Consider the following 19,685-nt stretch of genomic DNA (forward strand, 5'->3'; position numbering starts at 1 on the left):
GGAAAGAGACATGCTCAGAGAGTTACAGGTCTTGATTCTAAGATATCTAAGGTTGGTATAACCAATGAATATGCTTTAACATCCCATTCATTATTCAGATAATTTCTACATATTCGCAATGTCCTCAATTTGATTTTCTTATTGATACTTGGATGAAATCAGGCAATTTTGTAAATTTACCAAAAATAATAACAATTTCAGTCATCACAACTAATACTCATTCAGAAACTTGCATTGTTTCTACTCACATTTCCTAAAAGTATTTCATGGCTTTACTCTAGGATATTTTCAGATAAAAATAAGAGATGCTCACACATAGCACACCCTGAGTATATTCCACTAAACACTAGTTTTAGGTGTTTTGTAAGTATTACTCTAAGAAGAAGACTCCATGATAAAACAGATTTGTTAATTAAAATCTAATCACTTACTTGATGGCAGGACTTCACAGAATGTTTAATATGCTAAAATTCATTGAGAATCTTCAAGAGAATTGGGATACAAGTTGCAGAATTTAGCAAACGTATTTGGTCACAGAGTCTATTCAGGTGACACAGAAAAGAGAACAATATTTTAAAGCATACTTTTGGAAATACCAATCTAATATAATGCTACTATGGTACAGAGGCCAAAATAGAAGACCAAAGATGGATGTGACTTGCCCAAGACAGATTAGGTAGAATCAGTGCTAGGTGCCTGTGACTGAAATCCAGCTTTCTCATCTGAGTCCAGTGTCTTTCCGCTCGACTTCAATGTCTCTGTTACTTTTCCTGTCACTTACTACTTCCCTTTAAGGAAAGAAAACACAAGAACTAATTCTCTGTAAAAGGTATAAAAGTTCTCTCACTGACAATTTTTTCTTCAAATGACGAGCAGGGGTTATGGAAAGAAGAGGCTAAGATTTTAAACCTTAAATTACAATGTGCCAAGGGGCTTTGTCAACTAATAACTAATGCTGTCCCTGCAGAGAAGACAATCAAATTATCCTGGATTCAACATTTCTGGTTTATATAGAAAAAGAGGAAGAAGTTAATAATTTTCTAATATATTGGGCTATATGTATCACCTTGGAAGTGCTTAATAAAGCCAATATGTGAAAATATATGAAAGAATTTAAAAATCTGTTATGCTGTTAAACTCTGACTACCACTGAAATTCAAGGCCAAGAGAATCTATTTCATCTGAGATTACAACACTAAACCACTGGTACAATCCACAAAATCCGATGTCACTGTCACTTTACCATTTAAAAAACAAAACAAAATTCTAGTGAACAATAAATTCTAAGTAACCAAGGAAATTTTAAAAAATATTATTTTGCTAAAAAGAACATATACCATGTATTTGGGTGACCCATTAAACATCAGAGTGGTCTGATATTATGGTCATCTTATTTAAAATACCAAGAGGTTTATTGCAAAGGTGACAGACAGAGTAACTGTTTCTTTAAGCAGAATATTTGCAAAGGTCAGATACTATACTATTACATGGAATTTTTAAAGTAGGAAATAAAATTGTAAGGAATATAAAGAAGTTTTGTAATAAGTATAATCTATGTACAGAAGATAAATGAATATGTGATAAAATTTACTGGAAGAGAGAGAAAAGGTCTAAAACACCCTAAAAAACTGAGAAGTGGAGAAGTGGAAAGACATAGCTCTTTCAGACATATGTGGAGGAGGAATTAGTCTTCACCTTTTTGTTTTCAAGGGACAGAGCTATGAATAAAGGGGGACATTTACAGGAAACTATCTTTTAACAGAATTTTAAGGAAAATATTTTAATGATACTTATTACCTAATAAATAGCTTTCGGGAGGTATTATCCATCCTTAAAGGAGGTTCTATGAGAGGTCAGAGACTGCTTCACATGCTTGCTTTTCTGATGCACCAAGCAAGAGTTGATAAAAGATGACCTTTAAGATAGATACGTTAAATTCTGAGATATAAGAAGAATTTCAGGGAGAAAAAGTACCCAATATGGATGGTATGATTCAGGTGGTGCCCAACATTATAGCTATTTTACTTGAGAAACTAAAAGAGTTATTGTTATTACTAACTCTTTAAAAAATGACTGTGCTCTCAGTAGAGGGCAGTTGCTAGGAGACTTCCTGAATTGTGAGTATTCAGCCATGAAAGTCTAAAGAAATTAATGGAGTTTTATTTTAGACCAGTTTACTTACAGAACTCTGAGTGAATAATATATGGTAGAATTTTTCCTAAGAAGTGTCAGAAGGAAGTGGTGCAAATTGCTTTAGAAAGAATAGCATATTTAGAGAAAAATATGCAGAGTGTGGTACAGCTGGTACATCATAGAATCTAAATCATTTGTCCTTCCTTTGTGGGAGGAGAGTAGAAGAGGGGGAAGATACAAAGAATATGAATGTAGGGTAGTAAAGAGAAGAGGAGGTAGAAAGGAATGACAGAAGGAGAGCATTAATAAATATTTTTGGGTTGAAGCAAGATAATTGGTCTTTTAGGGTGGCTTCAGTGATTTTGTCTTTATTCTCCTTTTCAGGGTTATTTTGCTTGCAAAGTATAAAATGAATCATTTTCTTTCATTTCCAGTTTCAACTTGGAAGTACTAATTCTGTCTTCCTTACATAAGAGAGGAGAGACCTATTACTGTTGAAGTTTCTTTAAAAAAACTATGCTTTAAAACTCAAAACAATTAAGGATTATGTCACAGCTATTTTCGAAATCATTTTTCTTGAGAGTTCATCTTGACTTTTATTACACACTAGACATATATGAACTAACCAGAGATGTGAATGATTCTCTGTACTCTTAAAATCACAGGAAATATATTTCCACTTCCCCCTTTTTTTCTGATACTGGAGTAGCATTTCAGATTTTGGAGATTAGCTTAAGGCAAAGTAAAAGTCATGGAAGGCAGTGTATAAATAACATTAATTATGAAGCTACTTTTCAGAAGCTAGTAGTAACTTGCTTAGTAATAACCAAAAGGTTGTGCAGCCTTCACAATGCTGGTATTAATTAGCTACATATTTTGAACATCTATTGTTACTGGACACCAAAGAAAGTGAGTTATTTAAGAATCTTCCATTCTTGTTATAAGCTTCCTATGATCCAGTAACTTCTCAAAGGCTTTGCAAAAAGCATAAGTCCTTGCTTTTTGAGAATTTTTTTTTGTACACCCAAGAAATGTAAATGCAACCATCACTGCTTCTTGTGCAGGTGTGTGCTTTAACAATCAGGACTGCTTTTGGCATCAAGAGTATGAGCTATTAAGAGTTTCTAAAAATATTGACCTAACTAGTTAGTTGCCTCCACCTTATATACTATTCAGGCAAGTCTTCGGAAAGTACACTACTGTATTCCTAGTCCAAAATAAGGTAGGCATGAATATATTCAACCTTGTTTGCACATACACCAAGGAAGAATTTAAATTTTTGCCCTTAAGTAGTTTTGTGTTAGGCAGGAGGAAAAACATACTCAATTTTGAGGTAGGTAATCAACAGGAATGAGAAAAATACAAGACAGTCTAAGATCTAACCTTTGTCCGCCTTTCTAGGCTTATGTCTTAATACTCCCGAAGTGGCACAAGCTAGGTTATTTCTAGTTCTTAACAGACTACTGTGCTTTTGCACAATGCTCTCAAGTTCAGCTTAAGCAATGCTCCTCTGGAAGTTCACACCCTAACTCAACTGTCACTCTTCTTTGTTTTCTTCTAGAATCCTGGGATTATCTGAATAATAAAAGCCATCACATTCTACTTTTAATACATACTTCATCTCTTTCACCTAGTGCACTATGAATTACTACGGGGAAGAATCTGTGTGCCTATCTTCCTGTTTTCAGTGATGATATACTGAAAGAATGGTGTAGGAATAGAAATATTCTATTTACCAGTGCTAAGTCTTTTTCACAAAACCAGGCAGAGATCTGCTCATTTTTACTCTGTAAACTTGGAAAAGTTAATTTATTCAATCTCTATTTTGTCCTAACTAGACTGATCATTATATCTACGATGAATATCAACAAAATGGTAATAAAAAATAGTGTAGTGCCTGGAAAATCCTCTGACAGAATTATGTGGAGCAAGTTTTTTTTTTTTAATTTGGAAATAAAACAAAAAATTTAAACAAAACTTCAAGAAATAAGCACATAGCATTTACCATGATTGTACAATAGCAGCGGATGAAGAAATACCAGAAGAGCTGCCTGCAACCAAACTCATATGGAACCATGAGTCAAAGGTCAAACCAGTAACGATCTAAGACAGTCATTACTTGAGAACGAAACGGTCTTCATTTTTCAACTTAGCACTATGTAGAATATGGTTATCACAATTTATTCTATTCCCAAGACAACATTTCAAGCAATAAAGTTTATATTCCAGAAAGAAGTTGTTCAGGTCTTATACCTTAATGACAACCTTTCTTGTCCAGAAGATAGAACAACATCATAAGAACAAACTTTTACATCAAAAAACAAACAAGCAAACAAACAAACAAACAAACAAAAATTCAGAATTGCTTGAGAATGAAAGTGGTAGTGGCTTCAGGTGGTAAAGCAGCCCACAACTCTTAACTTTAACTTTGACTGAAGTCATTAATGGTATATTTTTTGCCCATCCAGTTTTCTCAAGACAAAGTTCCTTCCTGAATAGCAGCTACTGCCTGAGACACAGTAGGTGGGCAGCATGTACTTATTAAAAAAGTAATTAATGAATGACAATAATGAATAAAGGAGGAAAGGAAAGAACTGACTGACAAATTCAAGGAAACTAATGAAAACATGTTGCACAAGAGGCAGTATAGCTTGGTGGTAATGAGTGGTGCTAGCCAGATTACCTCAATTTGAAACCCAGTTTTGTCCATTATTAAACATACGACTATGGGCAAGTCAGAAAACCTGTCTACATCTCAATTCTTTTTTGCTTATATAAAATGTACTGCTGTTAGAAATATGTTACATTACAAAAAAGCCCTTTGTAAAAGAACATGGAACTTAGTAAATGCCAGGTCAATGTTAGCTATCAAGATTATTACAAAGATCTTATCTAACACAAAGCTTATTGAACACAAAGCTCATTGGCAACTATGAAATTAAGACCACTGCGATTAAACACAGCTCTCTAAAGCTGAGGGAAGTAGGCAAATAAATATAAAATTTGGAGGTTCAACCTCCAAAACTTGCACAGGTCATAAAAATTAATTTTCTGTTGAGACTGGGGGTTGATCCTCCCCAGACACTTCTCACAAAATTGTCGGAGATAATGGCTCCTTGCAGACAGATTAGAAGTCCTGTTTTACAAGGGTAGACATGTGACTAGACAGATAACGCTAATCTTACTTGAGAGCTACCTACTATTAATTTACAATATTCGATTATTATCCTGTAGATTTTGGCATACAACAGTAAACGGACATAAGGCAGTTTTATTAACACAGTCCCAAATGCTTTGTTGCTTATAATCACCTTAATTTTGCTTTAGGTTATCATATAACTCCATGGTTCAGAAAGACTGGCTGTGTGTCAATGTCAATCACTGCCTAGGACTACTGAAGCATGTGAGAAGCTGGCAAATGAAATAGCTATAACCCTGTCTAAGGGGAGGAAAGGAAGAGATCCATTTACACATGTAGCAGAACTCAGATTATAAATTCTTGGAAGTCAGGAGCTGTGTCTATACTGGTTGCACAAAGGACTGTGGAAATACGCTTATCAGTAAGCCAGGGTGTTGTTTCTGTTGTTATGCAAACCCCACCTCTCCAGCAGTCTATAAATAGTAATTGCTCTCCCTAATAGGAGACACATTATGTTGGAAGAACAACAGATAATCTCTATGCCATGTGTATCTAAGAAAATTAATGAAAATTTAGATTTGTTTTGAAAATGTCAACAAAATAGATACATTGAACATGTACTTTTGAAATCTCTTACTCATAAACCTGCTGTCTCTTCTTTTCAATTTTTGTCCAAGTTCTAAATTGTGGACCCCTCACAAAATCATATGTTGAAGCCCTAACCTCCCTGTGACTGTATTTGAGGATAGGCTCTATAGGAGATAATTAAGGTTAAATGAGTTAAAGATGGTGCCGTAATCCAATAGGACTGGGCCTTATAAGAGGTGGCTTTATAAGAAGAGAAAGAGAGAGACAGATCTCACTCTGCATAAACACCCAGGAAAGGCCATGTGAGGACACAATGAGAAGGTGGCCACCTGCAAGTCAGGAAGAGAGCCCTCACCAGAAACCTAATCGGTTGGAACCTTGGACTTTGTAGTCTCCAGAATTGTGAGAAAATAGATTTCTGCCATTTTAAGCCACCCACCCTGTGGTATTTTGTGATGGCAGCCTGAACTGACAAAGACAGTCATACACTGGAAAACAAGAGCTTTATAAATATACACACAGTTTTGCTGAAGTCACACTCACCATTAGTAGTCTATCTCCTACTTGCAACCTTCCATCTTTTTGTGCAGCTCCTCCATCTATAATTTTAGTTACATAAATGCTGTTGTCTCCAGGAATGTGTTGGTTCCCCACACCTCCTGCAATACTGAAGCCTAAACCTATAAGAAAGGAACAGAAAATGGAAAGCCTTGTTTTGTTGTTGTAGTTGTTTTTAGAAAATGCAGTTAGCCACATTTTAACAGTTTTTAAAAATGAATCCTCAACTTATTGTAACAGCAATAAATAACACTAAAAATTGTATTTCAATCTAGTTTGTTATTTAAATATTTGAAGAATTGTTAATGCAAATGAGGCAAAGATTTTGAAGTCAACCCCATGTGAGTAGTTTTGTTCTATTTCCAGACTGTATGCCTAACTGCTGTTCCTCAGCTATCCTGTTTATAAGGGTAACTGGCCAGAGCAGGGATCAGGTGAAGGGTGTGGAGGAATCCTAGGTGAGCCAGGAAAAAGACAAGTATAGTCCTGCTCAATGTTGAGTCTATGGGCTCATCTTCATTGCTGTTGTTACTCTAGCATAGAGAACAGAAGTACTGCCAATCACTTGGGCAGAGACCTGGATACTCTTGATATTTCAAGATCAAAAATAGAATTGTTCAAAAATTGCACAAATTCTGAGGCAAGAGCCATGAATAAGTTACACTGTTTATATACATGTAATAATTTCAGAGAGAAGATAAGGAAAAGAAGCTAGATGCTTGCCTTTCATGTTTTGTTCTCTTGCCATCTTGTCATATTTTATATTTCCTAGCATTTATTGTTATTAACTGATTAACTGATTGTGAGACTAGTCACACAAAAAAGTGAATTATTCCAGTATACAGTCTAAAAAATTAAAAATATTCCTTAAAAATATTCTATTGGAAAATAAAGAATAAAAAGAATGTTTAAAAATTAATTAATTAATTAATTAATTTAATTTTTCAGACAGTCTCGCTCTGTCGCCCAGGCTGGAGTGCAGTGGTATGATCTCAGCTCACTGCAACCTCTGCCTCCCAGCTTCAAGCGGTTCTGCTGCCTCAGCCTCCTGAGTAGCTGGGATAACAGGCACACGCCACCATGTCTGACTACTTTTTAAAATTTTTAGTAGACACTAAAAATGTTGGCCAGGCTGGTCTTGAACTCCTGACCTCAGGTGATCCACCTAACTTGGCCTCCCAAAGTGCTGGGATTACAGGCATGAGCCACCACGTCCAGCCAAAAACTTTAAAATGTATACTTAGGCTATATTATTTTTATAACATGGCAGAATATCAAATCATTTTAAACATGGTGATTGTCTCTTTTAAGAGATGATTTTCACTGTACTATGGCTTATACAATTTTAACTTATATTAAACTATGAAGCAATAACAAGAATAGAGGACAGTCATGCACTGCATAACAATGTTTTGATCAGTGATAGAGTACACATACGATGATGGGCCCAAAAGATTATAATGGAGCTGAGAAATGGCAATTGCCAAGTGACATCATACTCACTGTAACATCATAGCATAATGATTACTCATGTGTTTGTGGTGATGCAGTGTAAATGAACCTACTGCATTTCTAGTCACATATATAAAAGTATAGCATATACAATTGTAAACAATAAATAATACTTGATAATGATAATAAATAACTGTATTCCTGGTTTATGTATTTACTACACTATGCTTTTTATTGTTATATTTGAGTGTACCCCTCTCCTTATTAAAAAAAAAAGTTAATTGTAAAAAAGCGTCAAGTAACTCTTTCAGGAGGTATCCTACAAGAAGGCATTATTATTACAGGAGATGACAGATCCATGCTGTAACATTTTACATGTTATTGCTCCTGAACATCTTCCAGTTGGACAAGATGTGAAGGTAGAAGACAATGATACTGATGATCCTGACCCTGGGTAGGCCTAGGCTAATGTGTGTGTTTGTGTCTTAATTTTTAACAAAAAGTTTAACATGTAAAAAAAAAAAAAAAGAAAAGCTTATAGAATAAGAATAGAAAAAAGAAAATACTTTGTATAGCTGTACAATAAGTTTGTTTTAAGTTAAGTGTTATTATAAAAGAGTCAAAAAGTTCATAAAGTAAAAAAGTTACAGTAAGCTAAGGTTAATTATTGAAGCTTTTTAAAAATAAATTTAATCTAGCCTAAGTGTACAGTGTTCTTCAAGTCTACAGTAGTGTACAATAATGTACTAGGACTTCGCATTTACTCATTACTCATTCACTGATTTACCCAGAGCAATTTCCAGTCCTATAGGTTCCACTCATGCTAAATGCCCTGTACACATGTACCATTGTTTATCTTTTATTTTTTACTGTGCTTTTTCTATGTTTAGATATGTTAAGTTACACAAATAGTTATCGTTGTTTTGCAATTGCCTACAGTATGCAGTATAGTAACATGGTATACAGGTTTGTATCCAAGGAACAACAGGCTATACTACATAGCCTAGGCTTGTAGTAGTCTATTCTATTTCAGTTTGCTAAGCATGCTCTATTATGTTCCCATAACAATGATGACATTGTCTAATGATGTATTTCTCAGAATGCATGCCCATTGTTAAATGACACATGAATGTATTTTAAAAAGTTATTATGAGATCATTTTAAAGGAATAATTAATAGACTCTTTAAACATATAAGAATTTTTAAAAATCCCTTTCAGAATATGTTTGAATGCTCATTCAGTACAATACTTGCAGCATACATTTTCATTGCATTTTACAATCATAAGATAATTAACATGCAAATTACTCAAGAAGACAGATATTAATCAAAGGCCTTTTGACTAAAGACATAATTTCTATAGCTTACTTGGCTTAAGACTTTTTTAGAAAAACCACACACCTAGTAAAATAATAAAGCTATCATTAAAATATTTGGCATTTTATACAACAATAATAAAAAATACTTAAAAATATTAACTCTACTTCACTATACTTTTATTGAATAAATATTGCGTAAGGTTATGCACTCTTAAGATAGCATAAATAGTTAATTGAAAAATGATGGCATAGTAAATTATAAAGCAACATCTCTGGAATTATATTTGAAATGCAGTGATCGTTAAATTAACCATAATAGTTGTTAAAAATAAATGGAAAATTGATTTAAATTGATAGGGCAATTAAAGCAAGTGTTATCTAATTTCCTTGTGATGTGAGTAATTATTTTTACTGATGTTTTGCCACCCCATGGAACAATGAATATATTTGTTTGCCTCAGATTTACAATTTGTTTATTAAACAAATGATGACCAAAGAGTAAAATACCCCAAACTGGCTTTTCCTATAAAATTTAAAATACATATCAGCTCATGTTTCCCAAAACTGTTACTTTATTATATATGAAAATAGGGAAGTTTTAAAAAATGTATTTACAAAAGTTTCTTAGCCACGTGCTAAGGTCAATCTACCACATTTATGAAAGTACAGAGGTTATTCCAAACTCTGAAAAGAGAAGGTCAAAACAAATTCAGAGACTCCAATTTACATCCACTATGCCAGCAGTAAATGCCACGGTCTTAGCTACAAGAAGAGCTGTAGAAATAAATTACCACCATAAAAACGGTTAAGTTCAACAAACACATCAAGTATGTAGTTGACATTTGAAGTTGAAGACTGCACAAAGACAATGAAAGCACTATGGATACTATAGATAGATAGATAGATAAAAATCGAGTAACATTTTTTCTTGAGATTAGGTTTATGTGCTTCTTTTTAACTAGTGACTCTGTTCAAGGTGAAGCAAGGTATTTTTAGTAAATGTTCCTCTCAGAGCCAGAGCATGTTTCTGAATGTACACAACTAGTAATTTTTCCAATTTCCTTTACTTTGACATAACATGCATGTGTTTAAAAACAATTAAAATTTATTTAACACTTAATCATATTCTAAATATTCAATTCAGATGATAAATAAATCTGTAGTTTATGTCTACATTGAGAATTTATGTTTATTTACAGGTGGAAATATCTATCTGTGCTATAAGATTGCATCTATCCTCATTCATTTATTCATTCACACATCCATTCTTTCAATAAGCATCTCCTGAGTACATACTGTGCGTTGTATCACCCGCTGCTATTGAGCACGGCCAAAGTAAATGTAAAGAATTTTTTTTCCATTTTTAATTTTTAGTTGTTACGGATACATAATATATGTAAATAGGGTGCACATGATAATTTGATACAAGTATACAATGTGTAATGATCAAATCAGGATAATTGGGATATCCATTACCTTAAACATTTATCATTTCTTAGTGTTAGGAACATTGTAATTCTACTCTTAGTTATTTTGAAATACACAATACATTATTAACTATAGCCACCCTATTGCACTACTGAACACTAGAAAGATCTATTTCTTTTATCTAACTGTATTTTTTATCCATTGACCAGAAACACTGTAATAATAATGACCCATAAGTGAGTTCATATGAGTGAGTGTAGTTGAAACATGTCTGAAGCAATGTTCTAAACCCAGATAATGCAAGCAATTTTTGGATAGCTATTCTATGAAGACAAATGCGGGCTAGGACCACTGAGCAATAAGACCAAACACAAATTACCTGGGTTTTTCTTGCATAGACTCTGTTAAAGCAGGGGCAGGCTCTCTACCTTATAAGACCTAGACTGGATAAGGCATGCCAAGACTAATGCCCCTGTCCCCCATCCCTGTTATTAATCTCACATCTCTTCCCTTCATTAGCTAATTTTTCCCTCCTTCATTCCACTCAAAACACACTTGCATCCTTGACGTTTCTTTTTTTATTTTTATTTTTTTCCCTTTAACTTTTAAGTTCTGGGGTACATATGCAATATGTCCAGGTTTGTCACATTGGTAAATGTGTGCCCTGGTAGCTTGCTGCAAAGATCAACCCATCAATGTGATATTAAGCCCAGCATCCATTAGCTATTCTTCCTGATGCTCTTCTTCCCTGCTTCCCTCCCCTTGACAAGCCCTGGTGTGTGTTGTTTTCCTCCATGTGTCCATGTGTTCTCATCATTCAGCTCCCACTTATAAGTGAGAACATGTGGTGTTTGGTTTTCTGTTCCTGTGTTACTTTGCTGAGAATGATGGCTTCCAGCTCCATCCATATCCCTGTAGAGGACATGATCTCATTCCTTTTTATGGCTACATAGTATTCCATGGTGTATATGAACCACATTTTCTACATCCAGTCTATCATTGATTGGCATTTAGGTTGATTCCATGTCTTTGCTATTGGGAATAGTGTTGCAATGAAAATACATGTGTATTTATCTTTATAATAGAATGATTTATATTCCTTTGGATATATACCCAGTGATGGGATTGCTAGGTTGAATTTTCTTCCTCTAGGTCTTTGAGGAATTGCCACACTCTCTTCCACAATGATTGAACAAATTTATATTCCCATCAACAGTGTAAAAGCATTCCTTTTTCTCCACAACCTCACCAGTGTCTGTTGTTTTTTTGACTTTTTTTTTAAACCAATAGATTTTTAAATTTTATTTTATTATTATTATACTTCAAGTTTTAGGGTACATGTGCACAATATGCAGGTTAGTTACATATGTATACATGTGCCATGCTGGTGTGCTGCACCCATTAACTCATCATTTAGCATTAGGTAGCTCTCCTAAAGCTATCCCTCCCCCCTCCCCCCACCCCACAACAGTCCCCAGAGTGTGATGTTCCCCTTCCTGTGTCCATGTGTTCTCATTGTTCAATTCCCACCTATGAGTGAGAATATGCGGCGTTTGGTTTTTTGTTCTTGCAATAGTTTACTGAGAATGATGATTTCCAATTTCATCCATGTCCCTACAAAGGACAAGAAATCATCATTTTTTATGGCTGCATAGTATTCCATGGTGTATATGTGCCATATTTTCTTAATCCAGTCTATCATTGTTGGACATTTGGGTTGGTTCCAAGTCTTTGCTATTGTGAATAGTGCCGCAATAAACAGATGTGTGCATGTGTCTTTATAGCAGCATGATTTATAGTCCTTTGGGTATATACCCAGTAACGGGATGGCTGGGTCAAATGGTATTTCTAGTTCTAGATCCCTGAGGAATCGCCACACTGACTTCCACAATGGTTGAACTAGTTTACAGACCCAACAACAGTGTAAAAGTGTTCCTATTTCTCCACATCCTCTCCAGCACCTGTTGTTTCCTGACTTTTTAATGATTGCCATTCTAACTGGTGTGAGATGGTATCTCATTGTGGTTTTTGTTTGCATTTCTCTGATAGCCAGTGATGGTGAGCATTTTTTCATGTGTTTTTGGGCTGCATAAGACATGAGAAGTGTCTGTTCATGTCCTTCGCCCACTTTTTGATGGGGTTGTTTGTCTTTTTCTTGTAAATTTGTTTGAGTTCATTGTAGATTCTGGATATTAGCCCTTTGTCAGATAAGTAGGTTGCGAAAATTTTCTCCCATTTTGTAGGTTGCCTGTTCACTCTGATGGTAGGTTCTTTTGCTGTGCAGAAGCTCTTTAGTTTAATTTGATCCCATTTGTCAAGTTTGGCTTTTGTTGCCATTGCTTTTGGTGTTTTAGACATGAAGTGCAACTTACAAGGGACACGAAGGACCTCTTCAAGGAGAATTACAAACCACTGCTCAATGAAATAAAAGAGGATACAAACAAATGGAAGAACATTCCATGCTCATGGGTAGGAAGAATCAATATCATGAAAATGGCCATACTGCCCAAGGTAATTTATAGATTCAATGCCATCCCCATCAAGCTACCAATGACTTTCTTCACAGAATTGGAAAAAACTACTTTAAAGTTCATGTGGAACCAAAAAAGCGCCCGCATCGCCAAGTCAATCCTAAGCCAAAAGAACAAAGCTGGAGGCATCACGCTACCTGACTTCAAACTATACTACAAGGCTACAGTAACCAAAACAGCATGGTACTGGTACCAAAACAGAGATATAGATCAATGGAACAGAACAGAGCCCTCAGAAATAATACCGCATATCTACAACTATCTGATCTTTGACAAACCTGAGAAAAACAAGCAATGGGGAAATGATTCCCTATTTAATAAATGGTGCTTGGAAAACTGGCTAGCAATATGTAGAAAGCTGAAACTGGATCCCTTCCTTACACCTTATACAAAAATTAATTCAAGATGGATTAAAGACTTAAATGTTAGACCTAAAACCATACAAACCCTGGAAGAAAACCTAGGCATTACCATTCAGGACATAGGCATGGGCAAGGACTTTTTTGACTTTTTAATAATAGCCATCTCTCTGGTGTGAGATGATATCTCATTTTGGTCTTGATTTGCATTTCTCTAATGATTACTGATGTTGAGCCTTTTTTCATACATTTGTTGGCAGCATGGGTGTCTTCCTTTGAGAAGTGTGTTTATGTTCTTTGTGCACTTTTTAATGGGGTTGTTTGTTTTTTTCTTGTAAATTTGTTTAAGTTCCTTGTAGACTCTGGACATCAGACCTTTGTCAGATGAATAGATTATACAATTTTTCTCCCATTCTGTAGGTTGTCTGGAACTCTGATGATAGTTTATTTTGCTGTGCAGAAGCTCTTTAATTAAATCCTGTTTGTCTATTTTTGCTTTCGTTGCAATTACTTTTGGCATTTTCGTTATGAATTCTTGCCTGTGCCTATGTCCTGAATGGTATTTCTTAGATTTTCTTCTAGGTTTATTATAGTTTTGGCTTTTATACTTGTCTTTAATTCATCTTGAGTTAATTTTTGTACAAGGTATAAGGAAGGGATCCAGCTTCAATTTTCTGCATGTGGCTAGCTATGGATGCCTTCAGCTTTGTTCTTTTTGCTTAGCAGGCTCTTTTTTGGTTCCATAAGAATTTTAAAATAGTTTCTTCTAGTTTTGTGAAGAATGTCAATGGTAGTTTGATGGGAATAGCATTGAATGTATAAATTACTTTGGGCAGTATGGCCATTTTCATGATACTGATTCTTCCTATCCATGAGCATGGAATGTTTTCCCATTTGTTTGTGTCATCTCTGATTTCCTTGAGCAATGGTTTGTAGTTCTTGAAGAGGTCCTTCACTTCTCTTGTTAGCTGTACTTTTACAGCCTTGATATTTCTAGAGTACTCCGACATAGTCATAGACTGTCAATTTAGGGTCTTTGCTACAGCTGTTCTGCTACATGGAATATGCTTCTTTCAGGGCTTTGTTCAAGTCTCAATTTCTGTAGGAGCTGGAACCTAAGCTCCCTATTTAATGCTGTCCCCTGACTATATATATTTTTTTCCTTATCCTGCTCTAGTTTTCATTTTCCCTTAGCACTTATTACCTTGTAATACACTACATAAATCATCTACATATTTTGTTTATATGTTTTTTATGTTCTGTCTCCTTGGTGAAAACATAAGCTCTGTAATGACGTGGTTTTTTGGTCTATTTTGTACTATGCAAGTAGAACAAAACCAGGTACATACTTGCCTCATAAATATGTATTAAGTGAAAGAATGAATGAACAAATGAATATAAGAGGACAAGGAAAGTCCCATGTCTCTGAGAAAGTCCCCCCTTAAAGATGAAATTAGTGGCTTTGAATGAGCAAGGGGCAGAAACAGTGAGCCATGGTAGCTGCAGTCAGTAACTGTATAAGGCATCACATTGCCTCAGGTAAACTTTGATGAGCTCTCCATCCTCAACCTGTACAGGGTTTATGGTAAGCACTGAGCAGGCAATGGGACAACAGCAGAGGCAGCTTCACTTTCTGATTCTTTCGTCTTATAACTGTGCAAATTTGAGTTTCCATTTCTTTGTAATAAAGGAGTAAGTATATCTATTATCTAGCAATAATAGATACTTGATAAATAAAGTGCTCTCAATAAACTGTCAGGTTGTTGGGAAAACATGACACCAACACTTTGGCATAATCTGTCTGGTTTGGATGAGTTCTATATTGCTACCAGCATTATGTGAGGGAAGCATGACTTACTTCTTAGAGGAGAAGGAGAATAATTAACAGAAGTTTAGCATTTGGACTGGGTCTTGATAGGTGAAGTTAGAACTGATAAAAGAAAATGCACATTTAAAACCAACATGTCTTCAGATTCCAGGCTGGATAAACGACTAAAGAGTCAACCGTCCTGACTTATGTCACACAGGGCTAATACAGTCCCACTTAACTGATCTGAAAATTGAAGCAAAAATGCCTGGCAATCAAAACATGTATTTATGATACAGTAAGACAGGGTAGTCCCTACTGAAATGAATACAATGAGTTCCTGACTCAAATTGGATGAAGATTTGTATAAGGAACACTTAAAATGGACAAAATACTGATTTCGGGGAAGTGATAGTTTTGTAACAACTAAAGAAAATTGGTTAACATTTTGAAAAGAAGTGTCCATGAAAAAGAAATAGCTCTGGACCATCACATGATGACAAACTAGTCCATTATAAAATAAAGTCAGTGAACAGAGTTGGTAGTTCTCACCCCAAAACGCTGATTATAACACCACCTACTGTGGAATGTTGGGCTATTAAGAATAAGACTAAACATTACTGCATGTGGGTCATAAACAAAGCTGACACAGAAAAATGTGAGTAATCATTTCACAAAAGGAAGTAAAATCAGTGAATATTTCAGTACTCTAGTAAAAGAAAAAGGCATGCCAAATTTAAGCACCTAATTGCTCAAGTAATTAAAAATGACCTGTTTGGCAATCACTTGACGCACATACAGAATTTCAGGATTACATCAATTATACAAAGCTGGGTTCATCTTTAAAATTTTCTTGCATATCTCCAAGCAGTGATTTCTCATGTCAACATAAGAAATGCAGGCATAAGCACAGGAAAGTCTGAACCTGATTAAAGCCTGTAACTGAAAGTTTTTCCACACAAAATCTTTTTCCCATCCTGTAAAAAGAGAACACCATGAACGGATCGTGGTTCACTCTTTTCCCTTGCTGCCCGCCTACGCTGAGGAGGAGGTGTCAGTGAGAGGTGGGGCCTGAAGCAGAAGCTTGGCAGCAGAGATTGATACTGTGCTGAAGCTCAGAATAAATACTCAAATGCTTTGAAAAGTTATGATTACAATGTACCCGAATATTCTTTGCGGGTGTAGAGAACTAAGCCCCATGATGTCTTATAATCATTCAGTGAATTGGTTCAACTTTATTTCATGTGACTTTCTTAGGAAAGAGCTCTGGGCCATCTCTAAACAATTCAAAATTATTAAGCATACTGGTCCTGTCAGAGTTCATTTAGGATCTGCTAGGTAAGGTGTTTACTGCTTTACAGAAAGCACTAGTAGTTTTCTGCACATTCTGTCTACATGGTTTTATTAAAGGAAACACAGAATCTATCTTGAACCCTGGCTGGCCCTGTCTGAGAAAACACCCACCCTCACAGGCAACTTAACTTATGAATGTGCATAAGTTTCAGCTAGAAAACAACAAAAAAACCATTCCCTGTAGGAACTGGTCTACACTGATGAGAGACTACTTGTCATCTCTTCCTTTTTAGAAAGAAAATTTTGCTTTAACAAATACCAAAAAAAAGTATGTTTTATTTTAATTTGAGAGAGTAGTTAATCACACTGGTGACTGCCAATATGGTTAATTAAAAGCCAAAAAAAAAAAAAAAAAAGCCAAAGCATTATCTTCTTACTCTTTGGATATTCTCTGGATTCCAAAGACAAAATTTGAGGTTGAAAGAAGTGATTCTGTTTAAAATTTCTAAGGCACTGACAAAGCATCTTCAATCCTGCTTGAAGAACTGCTCACAGGTCACGCAATTAACTTACTATAGCCACAGCCGAAAACTTTTTCTTCTATTACATATCTTGTAATACCCACTCATACCTTTAGCACATTGCTTTAATACCTATTTTATTCTGAAAAATTCACATTTCTATACCTATCCTTTCTGCTTTCCCTTTGTTCAAAGGAAGAAACATTATTTCTCTTTTGTAAAATGAAATCTTCCCCTGCACGTTAGGGCTTTACTTTTTTCTTTCTCTCTCTCTCTCTCTCTCTCTCTCTCTCTCTAGAGTGTTCAGTTCCTTAGCCTCAATGCTTTTCTTCTTTTATGGATTTGGCCATTCCTCTGTCCTGTCCTGAAAAGGTCTCTTCAACCTGCCACAGCCTCCTTACCATAATAACTGAAGTTTTTAGACACTTATCTGTAGTGCTACCTCTATTTCTATATTACAAACCATCCTTAATCCCATCCATCTGGCCCCATACACCACAATCTACTCACATGGCATCTGTTATAGGTTGAATTATGTTCCCCAGAAAGATGTGCTGAAGTTCTAACTCCTGGTACCTGTGAATGTAATTAACCTTATTTGGAAAGAAGTTCTTTGCAGATGTGACTTAAGAAGATGAGGTTATATTGGATCAGGGTAGGATTAGGGTCCAATGATTGGTGCCCTTATAAGAAGAGGAAATTTGGACACAGAAATAAAAAATACACAGGGAGCAATTTATGTGATAAGTGACACAGTGATTAGAATGATAAATCTGTAAGCCAAGGAACATCAAAGATTATAAGCAACCACTAAAAGCTAGGGAAGAAGTGTGGAACAAACTCTCGCATTTCTAAGTTGTACTCCAGTAGAACTAACCTGTGCCTGACTTTCTTCCTCTATTTAACTCATTAAACACTTACTGATGACTACTTATGTGTCAAGTAGCAGCCTAAATATTGTTGTTACATCAATAAATTAGAGATCTAGTGTTCTTGTCCTCATGCAGCTTATTTTCTACTACAGAATAGGACAAGTATAAAATCATGAAAATGCAGTGTGGTAAGTGCTGCTATGAGAGGAATAGTGGCTATGGGAGCATATAGGTGGGCGGCCTACCTTGGGCTAGAGGGGGTAGTGTCAGAGAAGGAAAACTGCAGGTCATTATATGCAATCTGAGACCTGGAAGATAACAATGAACCAAGAAAATAAGGGAGTGGGGAGAGATCATCCCTGCAGAGGGAAATATATACTCAAAGACCCAGCACTGAGAGATAACATGGCTTAGTTGAGAAACTCAGAAATGTTTAGGTGATAGTAATAAGTAGTTTTAGGCGGAGTCCAGTCTCCACAAGGAAAAGAACCATGACTGTAGAACCATGTCTGTAGAACCATTAAGGTACATTCAGCCCTTGATACTTGGATATCAAGAAATATCCAAGTATCCAATAAGTGAATAAATGAAGATAAGAGGTCACTCCCTCCACTGAATTAGAGAATGAGGAAAGGACAGTGGAGATGAATGCTAAGATTGTAGGATAATAACAGGACACTAAAGAAGTTCTCATCTTCCATTTACTCTGGTAACAAGAAAGGATGATCATCAACTAAGAATGAGGGAAGTAGTGAGGTCAGAGAATGAAGAAAGCGCAGATGCGTTGGAATAGCTATTAGGGAAAATGGAAGACATAATTGCTTAGAGAATTGCATAAAATGGCAAAGAGCTGTGTTGATTGTCTAGTGAGGGTTTGGAGACTGTAGATTAATAATAGCCCTGTTCTAGGCTTTTTTCCTCCAGTAATTCTCAGAAGTCTAGATATAAGCATGGAAAATATAGGCAGTTAGATTGAATTGCCTTACATATTAATCTCTTATGTGCACTGATCTTTCCTTTTTAACAAAATTATATGATCCTAGAAAGTAGGGGTTGCACAAAATAGACTATGTTAGCACAGTGCTGACATATAGTAATTGTTCAATAAATATTTGCAGAAATAATTAATGACTGAATTGTTCAAAGACCAAATGGTCACATCTCATAGGTATACTTTCAAATGTCAAGCATCCCACATTAAGAAAGATATGTATGCTTTAGTTGATTGCTTTAGCTCAAGGGGGAAAAAGTATATGTTGAGCATTTTTAATGTGCCAACTACTATATTGGCTGGTGAAGAATTAATGAAGAGTATGTCAGTCTCTTCCCTAAAGGAACATTAAAAATGACCAATGACAGACACAATTACATTTCTTTACTCAAAGAACTATCATTGACCAAATTGTTTTCATCCTTAAAGATCAAATAGTCAAACCACAAGTTGACTGCTTATGGGGCTGTATGATAGAATGTGGTTAGATGCTGTCCTACTTGTTTATGGACTACTTCATTACACTTGAAATGGAATATCCTCCAAGCTTCCATCATTAAAATATAACCAAATTATAGGCACTGCCTCTAGCTATCAAGCGTATCTGTCTATGCAGTTTTTCCAAGTTAATTCTTGCTGCCATGCAAACCAAGTTCATTATACACTGACCTCTGAATACTGTCTACACTGTCTT

At 35.4% G+C, this 19,685-nt stretch overlaps 1 protein-coding gene across 18 annotated transcripts in view; it reads right to left on the reverse strand.

The window, feature by feature from the left end:
- DLG2 (discs large MAGUK scaffold protein 2) overlaps positions 1 to 19,685 on the reverse strand; it is a 2,193,106-nt gene that overhangs the window by 517,864 nt on the left and 1,655,557 nt on the right. For all 18 annotated transcript variants that reach the window (XM_055355576.2, XM_055355573.2, XM_055355572.2 and 15 more), the window contains one exon: positions 6,404 to 6,540. In XM_055355576.2, the coding sequence (XP_055211551.2) occupies positions 6,404 to 6,540 (137 nt within the window). The remainder of the gene's footprint in view (positions 1 to 6,403; positions 6,541 to 19,685) is intronic.

This window comes from Gorilla gorilla, chromosome 9 (assembly GCF_029281585.2).
Source record: "Gorilla gorilla gorilla isolate KB3781 chromosome 9, NHGRI_mGorGor1-v2.1_pri, whole genome shotgun sequence".
NCBI classification, from domain to species: Eukaryota; Metazoa; Chordata; class Mammalia; order Primates; family Hominidae; genus Gorilla; species Gorilla gorilla.